At 38.3% G+C, this 12,759-nt stretch overlaps 1 protein-coding gene across 1 annotated transcript in view; it reads left to right on the forward strand.

The window, feature by feature from the left end:
- VTI1A (vesicle transport through interaction with t-SNAREs 1A) overlaps positions 1-12,487 on the forward strand; it is a gene marked incomplete at its 5' end in the record, with an annotated part of 114,666 nt that extends 102,179 nt beyond the window's left edge. The window contains 2 exons of the mRNA XM_009864772.1: positions 7,686-7,756; positions 12,422-12,487. Of these exons, the coding sequence (XP_009863074.1) occupies positions 7,686-7,756; positions 12,422-12,487 (137 nt within the window). The remainder of the gene's footprint in view (positions 1-7,685; positions 7,757-12,421) is intronic.
- Positions 12,488-12,759: the final 272 nt, after the last annotated feature.

Consider the following 12,759-nt stretch of genomic DNA (forward strand, 5'->3'; position numbering starts at 1 on the left):
TTAAGAAAGTTTATATATATATATATAAGTGTGTGTGTGTATACTGTTTTCAGAATGATTTATTTTTGTACAGACTGCTGCACTTGTTGGTCAATGATTTTAAGCATTATTTATTAATCATCCTCTAGGTTTGTTTTATTTTTCTAATGTCTGGACACTATTTTATTTCTGGTTTTCATTGTTTAAATATGAATGTGTATACAGCAGGAGATAGTTCCATGCACATTTAAAATGAATTGCTGAACAGTGTAAGAAAGGTTAAAACACTCTTTAGCTCTGTGGAAGTATTAAAGATCAGACAAGCACAGACTTTTTCCTTGAGTTGCTAGCTTTTCTGACTCTCTAATCGGTCTATGGATTCAGGATAAACCTGGTGCATCAGGATGTTGAGGGAAACTTGAACAAACTCAAATGTCATTTTATTTGGCTCTGGCTTTGTTTTCATTTGTTGATATTGCTTTTTGCTCCAAGGAGCAATTGCTCAGATTCGAGCGGTTGAGGGATATACTCCTCTCATAGAATTTCTGATGTCCAGAAGCTGAGCTACTGCAAAGAACTTTGTTCCTATTGATAAGATTTAGCTGCATAAATGGGTCATGAAGAATCAGTTTTTAAAAATTTAAAATTGTTCCAGTGCTTACGGATATAACTAGAAGACTTTGTTCTTCATCTTTGTACTGTTTAAATGTCATATACAGTGATTTTGTGTAGTTTAGTAAGTTTCAAAAAAATCTATTGCTCCACACTTCAATTTTAGAACATATTTCAACATTTCAAAACATTTTCTTCTCGTTTGAAAACATAATGTAACTTTATTTTCTGTTTGCTGGTTGGCTGATAGTCTGTCTCATCTATTTTGTACTCAACTCTGTGTCCTGAAGTGAATTTATTGCATTATGAGAATCAGCCATAGGGGTAAGGCCAACTTTACGAGCCTCGAGCTGCTGAATGCAGGAGTCTTAAGTTGCCAACTCTCTGCCTACACATTTTAAGTCTTTGAAATAACCAGTACTGCAGGGTCCAAAGTAATTATTTACCCTGCTTTGAGTTTATAGCAAACTTTGTAGATGGTGGAGCATTTTTGATTAAATTATCACTATGAATCCAGCCTTAGTTAGACGAACCAAAGATCACTTTTGTGTCATCGCAGTGCTGTTTGGAGATGTGGGTTTAATTAAGTGATGGTTTGTGGCTCAGGTTTTAGAGGATATGTTTCTGCAGCTTAATTTAGATGCAATCAGGATTGTTAATACTCTCCCCTGCTAAATTGCTTTCAGAAAAGTTCAAGATTGGCAGTACTGTAATGAAGCTGCATCCATTCCCTGCACTGAGCTCAGTGAGCGGGTACTTCTGTCCTGACAGCCCTTGAAGTAGTAGGAAAAGAAGATACTGATGGTTGGTTCCCAACTTCACTTACATAAGTGAATGAAATGGGGGTAGCAAGTTGTTTACTTATTGATGCACCAAGCAAGGATTTCTTTCACCTTAGAATTTATTTGAAGGAAGGCAGGGGGGGTGCAGGGGAAGAAGATGCGAAGGGAGGAACTTGGAGCAGATGAGCGTTGCCGTGCTGGCGCTTGGCTGGAATGATGGCTGGGCTTCAGCGTAGACAAGCGCTCAGGAGAATCAAAGTCTGCCACCTCCTGTGAATGTAGCTGTGAGGATGTTAGTAAGGGAGCTCAGCTAGGTGGGTGATGGGAGTAGAGAGGGGAAAAAAAAATCACATCAGTTAGTGAAAAATGAGTAGTTTTATACCAGCGGATTGATGTAAGTTAGAATTTCAGAAAGGGTACGAAACCTTAGAAAAAGAAAAGGCTATTGGAAGTGAAGTTACTAGGTCTGTCATATATTACCTTTCTCCTTTTTTTTTCCTATTTTTGTCTCATGCATCTGCCTTTTTTTTCTCCTGGGGAAGGACAGAGTAGACCTGGACCATGGGAGGTGTGTGGTTATGAAATGCTCCCAGTTTGTTCTTAAAGGCAATGTGGCATCTTCCTCAAATATCTTTTCTTCCTTGTTTGGAACAAAGCACAAAGCTTGACTTCTAATTATGTGTTCTGAATGTTTTTCCCTAACCTTGGGATCAACAGACCCCTTTTGCTGTTGGCCAATAAAAATAATTTCATGAACATCTGTTGTAGTTTATAGGGACCCTTTTAACTTGAAAAATGTTTGTATTTTAAGTTTGGTAGACTTGTTGGACTTTGGACCATTGGAAGGTATTTTTAGGTGTTTCTTGGGCAACTTCATTTATACTCTCTTCCAACTGAACTTCTGACAGCTCTCAAAGCTTTGGATGTCCTCCCACTATGTTGATGATGGTCAGTACTCTTTCTACCAGTACGGCATTTGCTTCTGCTGAAGAGGCCAACTAACTAGTCCCTCCCTACAGCATGGAGCTAATTTTTATTTTAAGTGACCATTTAACAGCACACACGTTAACTTCTCTGTGGCAGATTCCTGAAACCAACTCTCATGTTTCACTGTTGTGTTAATGCTTTACAAATTGTCTCTCCATTGGCTTATAGCCATTATATTATCCTTCATTTATCTGTATTAATCTGTACGTGCCATTTAATAACTTTAATGATCTAAATCCTTCCGTCTCTAATTATATTGGCTATTCAATGTAAATATATATCAACTGTGAACTTGTAAATTTATAGGATTTTTACCCTTGTCCCTACACTTAAAGATATGTCATCACTTTCTTTATTAACTTTCTGCTGTCAGAAGCATAAAGCATTTGACTCAGCCCTGAATTCTTCAACTCCTGTAAGATATATTTTCCAAGTTTGTAAATCTGCTTGCTGTCATCTCTGAAAAGCCAGCATTTAACGCTTTCTAGCATTTTTTTCCAAAAACTGCTGTTGATGATTTATCTCTCTTAGTCTCCCAAAATCTAAACTTTTAACCTGTTCAAAACAGAGTGACTTTTGGACAAAAAGTGGCCCAGCGTTGTTTGCTGCTTACTGAGTTTCTGCCCATGTCGGCATAGTTGTTCTCAAAAAATCTTGTAGCTTCTGCTACATCTTCAGAGCTTGTGATGTCTCTGGGTAAAACAAGACAGAATTGTGCTCCCCAAATGGTGTAATTCACTAGACAAGGCTGAGGATCGCAGGGTGAAATCCTACTCTGATTCCTCCTTGCAGAACACACAGTGGGATTTTTGAGTTTACTTCATGATTCTGTAGGGCAGACATCTCGATTGCCCCCTCCCTGGAAGTGTCCAAGGCCGGATTGGAGGGGGCTTTGAGCAACCTGGGCTAGTGAGAGGTGTCCCTGCCCATGGCAGGGGGTTGGCACTAGTAATCTTAAATGTTCCTTCCAACCCAAACCGTTCTGTGATTCTATGATTTTTAACACTATCTTCTGCTTTTTCTGGTGTAAATTAGTTTGTCTTTTCCCACCTCTGATTACATAGATGTGTGCATCGTACATTGGACTTAAGCCTTTTTTATGTTTTAAACCATGCCAAGATATCTGCTGCCTCTCCTGAAATGTATTTATATGTATTTATATATATACATATGCAGGGTATACTTTGAGAGGAAAAGTGCTGTATAAACCATCTTGGATTCTTTTATTTTTCATATGAAAAGAAAAATGGGGACTCTGTCTTCAGAATTCATAAAAATGCATGTTTGTTTATCCAAAAGCCTGGAGAGGCTCATTCCGTATCATTCATGTCTCTTGAGTAAATACATTACTCATTCTTAAGGAAAAAAGTATTATTGACTTGAATGATTAGAAAAAGGTCTTTCAGAATCAGTTTAGCTGATAAAGTAAATAAATACTTAAATGGCTGCTGGCAAAAAAAAAGGAAAATAAAAACCAGTCAAGCACAACTTATTCTGTGTCCTTGATATGTGTGTAGGTATTAGAAATCAAGCTTTGTGGAACATGTATTAAATAATAATGATTTGCATGTATAAATAAATACTGCATATAGGTTACAGACAAATTCCAAAGTATGGGCATATTCAGGAGTGTAAAGCATCGCTAGAAGTGTTCATTGTATTTTGGGTTTATCTCAGCATAAAAGTTGAAAACCATGTGCCAATTTTGCACACATGAATGAGTTTGCATTTGGTTTTTTGGGGTTTTGCTTTTTCTTCAGTTGTGGAAAGCGTCTTCAATGTTCTAATTAGTTTCAGTATTTTAGGATAAGAAATGTTACACTTTATTTGCATAACACAGTCTTATAGAACCAGGCATCATTTGTGTTGGATCCACAACTTATAATTATTAAAAGGCTCAGCGCTGAAGAGGCTGATTTCCTATATGCTGTTCAAACACCTTTAAGGCAGAATATATTTAGAGCTATGAAATTTAGCAATCACCTTTTAAGGCTGATGCTTGTTAGCATTAAGTTATGTACTTTTTCAGATTTTTTTTTTCTGTTCATCACAGCATTGTTTAAGACTGAGATAATTGCTATATTGAATATTCCTGCCCTGTGCTAGTACATAGATAATAATGATGTAAATGCATTCACCCTTCTGCTTCGCCTAGTTTAGGTGTAATTTTAGAACATAATTTTATGCATCTCTTTGGGAATTTCAGGTAGAACAGGCAGCACCACGCAGTCTGTTTTAGGACTTGGGACTGCACTCTACCAAACATTGCCTGTACGTGTCGACTAAAAGGATGGGATAATTCCCAAATAATTGGCATTGTTAAGATTCTGTGGAGATAACACTATTACTGGCAACATGCAACACCCTTCAGTTTGCGTATTGGTCTTAATTCATGCATCTACACTACAGTATATCTTAGACACCTGACCTTTTCACATAACTATAATAACATCGTCAATGATTTGCATTACAAGTAGTCTGATAAGGTCTATACAACACCGTTGCACTAAAAGTAGGAATGTGCCACATCGATGAAGATTTTAACTGGCAGAGTCTTGGAGAAACTTGGAAAATGATAGCAAGCAGATAGCAAGGATATCAGGCTTGTAATTAGCTGTACTGTGGGCTAATGTGACTTTTTTTTCCAGTCCCGGGCATCTTCAGTTGCAAACCAAGCGAGGAGACAGGTCTTCATATCATTTATAAATCTGTATTTTTTTCTTTATTAATATTTTTGTTTGACTGTCTTGACCTTCCAGCTCAAAATCAAGTTTCACTGTCATCAGTGACTTTTCTGAGTAGAACAAGGATATGAACAGGATCTGTGGATAAAGGTGTCAATTTATGTTTGCAAACTTATTGTGAGATTATGTTACCTCCGTTTTGTCTCTTTGTTCAACTTACGTTGTTATTGTAGCCCAAAAAAGGCCAAAGATCATCAACTAAAGTGCATGTAGAGTAAAGCTGCTCCTGTAAAATTGATGATCCGTCCAATTATTTATCTATAGAGGCTGCTGGGAAGAAACGCAACTATCTCAGTTCTCAGACCCCTCTGCTAGGTTGAACTTCATGGCTGAAGGTTTAATCCCTAAGTGTCATATCAACAATTCATTCTGTGATATTCTGGCTGACATGCTCTCCTTCCTTATTTATTGATGTCTTCAGTCATCAACAATGAGAGGAAAATACACTATTCGTCAAAGTGATGGTGTTTTACCCTCACTTACAGTTGATGCTGCTGTCACATTGATGGTTGGAAAATAAACTCAATCATTATAAAAAGCTAAGAGTGTGAACTTGCCAGTGACAGGAAGAAGATGAAAAAAAACACACAGTAACTTGCTTAAAATTGGTGTAATAAAAATAGAGCTCTTTCCTATAAAGATATTTTTGAGCTTTGTTTATGAAATACCAATCCATTTTAGCCATTTACTTTATAGTTATTCCTTTGAAGGAAAATCTGCTCCTCGCACTCCTTTATGTCTGTGCAAACATACATATAATTTTTAGAAATGAATACTTGTTTTCATTTCACCTCGTGCTACTCGGTTAGTAATTTGTAGACTTTTTTCCTCTCTGTTTTTAAGGGATTTTGCTTTGTTTTTTCTCCCCCAGATTACATTGAATGCATGTATCTGTGTATTACAGTATTTTGAGTGCTTTGATGAGGAAAAAGCTCAGTATAGTTTCATCCAGTAAGTCCTTTGACATGCAAACATAGGCAAAGCTCTCTCGAATTGCTGTCTTAGGCTGCCATTTGTGCAGCCGTAGTGCACCTTACAGCTTTTTCAACTCAGTAACCACATATCTTACCACATTTCACCTTTGGGAGGCATTGTATATACAGCTAAAAGTAAAGAGCAGCAAGGCAAGAGGGACAAGATAGCATAATGAGGATGTCAATTTGTGGTCAGATATCTGAGGAAATATTTATCTTACTTGTACTGTACTTGGCAACAAATAGAGAAATATGTATGTAATGAATTTCCTCAGACTTCATCTGGCAGAGTATGTACCTTGTGTTAAATAGATTTAGAAGGAAATTTGCTTGTCTCAAATTCTTAAAGTTTGAGGTGGTTCTGCATTAGATTGTTTCCTGAAAATAGGGTGTATCTATTGAAAAAATAAGAATAGTCATGTTTGCTCTGCTAACATATTGGTGAATTGTTAAAGATTAGTTTTCTGGAGGCTTCTTAAATAATGACATTTTTAGATCCCGCTCATTCACCAGAAGAACTGCACAGCATGATTTTTGTTGTTTATGAAAAAAAATCACATTTTTGTAGTTTTACTCAGTTTTAGTGTGTATCTCCAGCAAGCTAGCTAAGTAGCCTAAATGAATGTGCAGAGAAATGCTGGTTGTCTCACACGTGCTGTGTGTCCTGAGGCGAGCTACAGCTGCTTCAGCTCCTTCTCTCTGTTTCCCCATCTGTAAAATGGGAATGATTTAACTTATTTTTCTCCTTCGGGGAAATACAGGGAGAGTTTCTTAATGTTTCTATAGAGCTTTGAAGATTAAAATCTCTTCTCTATACTCGCTGCTAATATTTCAGTGTTAGAGGAGCATTTGACTGAAGCTGTTTGAAGAGTAAAGTTTTGGCATCTTGTGTCGTCTTTGTACCATATCTTGAGGCCTCTCCACTATAATTTTGCAATCTTTGGTTCAGCATAAGCTGTGGAAGCAAACAACCCCTGTGTAAACAACCAGTGATGACAATAAATTAATGTATGTGTCTGCTATTAAAACCACCAGGAGATCCATTACAGCGTATCTCTAAGTTGGCAAGAAACAGTTCATGATGGAACATAACAGACACCAGTAGCTGGGCTTAGCCTAAAATTGCTTTTGTTTAAGCATCAGTGTTAAATACTGGGAGGCACGGAGTGGTTTTCTTCTCATATGACTTATCCCTGTCTTTGGAGGTATAAGGATGGCTGGTGTTCTAGCAAAGGCTTCCTGACTTCCTTCCTAAGACAAGGAGTGGGCTTAGGGAGCGTGTGGGAGGTGTGAACACCCAGCACTTAGAGCAAGTCTGGAAGTCTGCTTGCCTTTGTTTCACAGACCAAAGCTCTGCTCAATTCCCAGGGCTTAGACAACCTCAAGAGACTGCAAAGGGACAACTTCTGGTTTGGTTGTTACTTCAGTTTTACATTGCTTGAAAAACTTAAAATTTAGTGTAATGATGTCTTCCTCTTTGCAGTTAGGAGGAGTGATTAGGCTACCACATGTATTAAAAGCCATTGTTACAGTCTAACCTGGCATTTTGAGGCCTTGCAGTTACAAGCTCTGTTTTTCATGATTTACATTTTGATTTTTTAATGCAGAGCAGATTGGACAGGAGATGCTGGAAAACCTCAGCCATGACAGAGAGAAGATCCAGCGTGCTCGGGAAAGGGTAAGTTTGATAATAAGTAATTGCTGATCTCAGATTTTATTTGCTTTGGGCAGGTTCTCTCTGCATGCAAAAATAATGCAAGTATATTGATCAGTTTTATATAAATCAGTTGCTGTCATGAGACAATCACCATCTGCAGTGAAGCATTTAAAAAGTGTCGTATATGGGCCCAATCCTTCAAAAGCTCTCCTGAAGGCACCAAATCTGCTGTTGGGAGCAAGTTTGCTGTCACTAACATCATAGTTAGGTCAATTTTCTGTCCTTTGAAGGGTTTGTCCATTGCAGTGACTCTTGGGCTTTCTATGAAGCAGAAGTTCAGTATCGTGGCCGAGCTTCTAATAGCTGATCAACCTTTCTCTTTGTAGCTGCAGATGTTGATGGTTGTGTCCTTGGGCAATTCCATGTGAAAGAACAGGTAGTGGCTTCATTTTTGGCTTATGTTGCCTCCATAGAGTTGTTGTCTACTCTGCAGAGCTAATGATGATACTCAGAAGCCCATCCCATCCAACACATACAACTTCTCTGAAGTTCAGCCTAAGAAATTGGCCTCTCTGGTTCTGGCTTCTGCTCACAGAGCCAGGAGTGACTGCACTTGTGCCTTTCTGCTCATGACATGTTGATCAGATACTTTCCTGAGTGCCCAGTTTTGCCAAAGCTAAGTCCTCCCACAGGCCTCAAGACGGCCAGTGCCACTTCAGAAAACTCCTTGACTGGTCCCAGGGAGTTTCTTTACCTGAATAGCTTCGATTGGTGAAGCCTCATGTGACGGCTTTAATGAGGCATTTTCTGTCAGCAGTACCGGCTGCTTTCTGAAATCCTGGGTATTAGCTACTTTAAAACATTAAGTATAACTAAATCATTAAATGTGCCTAAGCACTGTGAGCAGTTACAAGGTGTTGTCCAGGCAACTTTGCCTTTTGTTTTACCTCAGCTCCTCACATCCCTGGTGACTGCTGAGTCTGAGAGCCTTTTTATTTTCTAGTTGGACAAGTAAAAACTAGGCGATGGAGATGAATAACGTTTATCCCTTTCTGCTGATCCAAAGAATCCTCAGGAAAGAGAAAGAGAGTAATTCTTTTCTGTGCTTTCCACCTGAAGAGCAAATTTCTTTGATGGCAGAACTGTAAATTGCAAGAAGCAAGATTAAAAGTAAAGATATTCTAGGAAAGCGTATCCCACCACAGTGCAGTGAAGAACCACTTGTCCTAGATGGAAGATGTCAAGTTCCAAGTTTTTGTCACTTGGAACATTTTGTTTAGGGAATTTGGAAAAGTTCTCCAGTGGAGGCACATGAGTGGACTTGTCCCAGCTGTCTGTATATTCACATGTACAGTCAGAGATGATTTTTGATAACTTGATAAGTTTTCCATTTTCTAGAGATTTTTTTTAAAGGCCAGGACAAAGAGCGCTCTATCAATGCATAATAGCTTTACACTGAGTACATGGCATTATTGTCTTACTAATCAGGGAACAATCCTGTCTTCTGAAATTCAGAGGTTAACTTGAATATGATGGTCAGTTCCTAGCAGTTCAATATTGTGAAAATATTGAAATTTAAATGAGTTAGTGTCTCTTTAGTTTGTTTAAATTTATATATATGAGTTTTCCTGTCTGTAGAATAAAACTTTTTTTAAGTCAAAGTAGGGTGCTAAAAGCTTTGCTACAAGTCAAGTAGGTTAACTGGACTATACAGGACTCAAAAAATGCAACATTTTTTTAGGAACACCTCAAATTAAATTATGCCTCAGGCAGACAAGATGTCAATGTCAACATCTTACTTAACTTGCTTTCTCATTATTGTTCTTAATATTATTTTTAAAAGCTTTTGTAAACACCATGTAGATTTGCCATTGCTAATACCAAAGCATATGTCAGGATGTTTTCACTACCCCAGTTCTGTGACACAAGGAGGTGCCTTTCTGTACCATTTAACAGGTCTGCATGTCACCCATTCTTTGGCTTCTGCAGTACACTGATATCGATAAAGAAATGATGGAAGAACTACAGTGAGATATTTTTTCAGTTTTAAATAAAAACAAACCTACAGTTTGAAACTCTTTATGTTGTTTTTTCTGCCAGTGCAGGAAAAAAAAAACTGTGGTTTTTTTAGTGCTCTCTTGGGAGATAGCTAGAGATCTTCCAACAATGTGTGTACATGTTTGTTTCTTTTTTAACATTTCTTTTGCTTATTTTGTGGTTTTTATTATTACCATTAAAATGTGAGGTCGTCTTGCTTAGAGGAGTTTGTCAAACCTCTAAGATTCAGCTCTCCCTTCCTAACTATCAGTACTGATTCTAGCTGTCAGGTAGAAACCTGCAGCAAGAGAGGGAAGTTAGGATCAAACATATAATGGTAAAAAGGAGAGAGCTACTTTTCTGTGAAAAGGGAGGAGAAGCCCCAAGTGTTAAATGCATCTTTATGAATAATAAAAGACCAATGTAAAGCATACATTTGTACTTCAGATTCCCTTCTAGCATAGAAAAGAACTTGGCTTTTTAATGAGCCTTTTAAAAATTATTGTGACGTTTTTTCTTCTGTTACTTGTGTCAAACTGGGCTAAACTGCTTTTCTGGAGTTTGAATTGTCTAGATGAATCAAGAAAAAATGAGGGAACGGCCTCCCTGGAATATAACGTTCATCTTTGTTCCATCATAGCACATAATTACAGAGATCTGAGAGTCAGTGCAAGCCTTCCCACTGAATATGGTATTGCTGAGAGCAAGTCTTGGTTGCTGTTATCCAGTCCCAGCTTCTACTTGCTATTTTCTTAATACTTTTAACAAGAACAGGGAGGAAATTGATGCAAAAAGGTTATGTGTCGCTGATTGTGGATACTGATTTCAATAATAAACATGAAATCTGGTAGTGAATATTTACAGTATTTGGCTCCAGAACAGAAACTGATTTTAATATTGCTGCTGTGCATATATTCACATATATGCTGTGCATATAATAGTGGTTTGTTATGGTGAAGGTGATTTATTGTTGGAAGACTGCCACTTTTCTTGGCAGCGTTACTGTTTTGATGGATTTATAACACAGGATGGATTTTGTCTTACATCACGAAGTTTCTTTAGTAAGAAGTCACAGAGTCAGATAATCCTTGCAATCTGATTTGATAATGAAGAGGTAAATATTCAGCTTTCATAGGAGAAGAATGTTTTTACGTATGTACGTGCAGCTGTGTTTTGGGGCATGTTCCTGCTATTTCGTAACTGACAATCGTTACATGATCATTTACAGTAGATTTTACTGTCCCACTGCCTCCAAGATCTGTCAAAAGTCCCAAGATGTCATTCTTCAGCTATCAGTGCAAAAGAGGCAGTAGGATTGTAACTCTGTTCTTCTGATACACTTCTTCATTTCTAGACAGTTTTGTGAGAGACTAGTAAGCACAAAAATACAAAGAATGTTTTAATCACTTTTAAACAATGGAAGCAGTTGCTCTTTGTTAGTATAAAAATAATTTTCTTCATAAATTTTCACCTCCCCAATTTATTTTTTTATTCGGTTATGCTTTTATTTATTTCACAAGATTTTTGAGAGCTATAGAACAAGTCAGCCTATTAAGTTTAACTGTAAATACAGGTTTCCTAAACTACTAAAGGAGTTATTTTCAGTGAGTGAGTTATCCTTACATGCAAGAATATATATTGTGTCTTATGTACATACTATATACTCTTGAAGGTATTCAGGCATCCATCCCAGTGGTGGCTTCTGTAAGGTCAGTACAAGTTTTGTATTTAAGAGACAGTATAGGCAAATGGGTAAAAGGATACTGATTTGTGTTAATGCTTTCTCTTAAAACTACTGTCTTTGAAAAACAATGAAGAAAAAAAAAATTTGGTTTTCCTTTCGTAAAGCATCAGAGCACAGCACATGGCTGTCTCTTTATCCCTTCATACACACATCAACGGATGTTCTGGATACCAATGATACCGCTCCTGCTTGCAACCGTTCCATTTGTAAAGCTTTTGCTCTTTATCCCCCATTCATCTTTGTTCCCCCAGTGTCTTATCTTCCATGGGTTTCATCCTTACCTAAGTGAAAACCAGTTTTAAATTTCAGGGCTTTAGTGACTTCCTTACATGAGAGTTTGCTGTGGGCCAAGCTGAAGCTGACTGACTCAAATGACAGTAAAAATACAGGGCCACGCACATGATTAGAGGGTTGGAGAACCTCTGCTGTGAGGACAGGCTGAGGGAGCCTGGCTTGTTCAGCCCAGAGAAGAGAAGGCTCCAGGGTGACCTAGTAGCGGCCTTCCAAAACATGAAAGGGGCCTACAGGAAAGCTAGGGAAGGGCTTTTTACAAGGGCCTGTGGTGATGGGACAAGTGGCAATGGCCTGAAGCTGCAAGAGGGTAGATTTAGGTTAGATATAAGGAAGAAATGATTCACCATGAGAGTGGTGAAGCACTGGCACAGGTTGACTGAGGAGGTTTTGGATGCCCTAACCCTGGAAGTGTTCAAGTCCAGGTTGGACAGGGCTTGAAGCATCCTGGTCTAGTGGGAGAGAGGTGTCCCTGCCCACAGCAGGGTGCTTGGAACTAGATGATCTTCAAGGTCCCTTCCAACCTTAACCATTCCATGATCCGTGATATCGGTCCTCTGTACAGAAAGGAGTACATGCATCTCGTGCCTTTAATGGGACTCTTTTCTCCCCAGCTCAGAGAAACAGATGCAAACCTGGGGAAGAGTTCCAGGATTTTGACGGGAATGTTGCGAAGGTAAGGCCAAGGTAGGGACACTTCTGCTCTTTCTTTTTTTTCCTCTCTCCCTCTCTCCATGCCTTTTCTTTTTTTAATTCAACCTCAGCATTTTTTACACAGGCTGCTGTGTAAAATATCTTTAAGTGAATGCGGGTGGTGAAGAAGGCCTGGTTAGGTAGAAGGCTTTGTCACAGCCGTGGAAAGAATTTTCAGTAGCCTGAGGCATTACCCCTTGCTAAATCATTTCTCATCTTTGTTTCTTTATATTTGTGATGTTTTGTGTGTGTATTCCAA

The sequence above is a fragment of the Apaloderma vittatum genome, unplaced genomic scaffold (genome assembly GCF_000703405.1).
Source record: "Apaloderma vittatum isolate BGI_N311 unplaced genomic scaffold, ASM70340v1 scaffold90, whole genome shotgun sequence".
NCBI lineage: Eukaryota > Metazoa > Chordata > Aves > Trogoniformes > Trogonidae > Apaloderma > Apaloderma vittatum.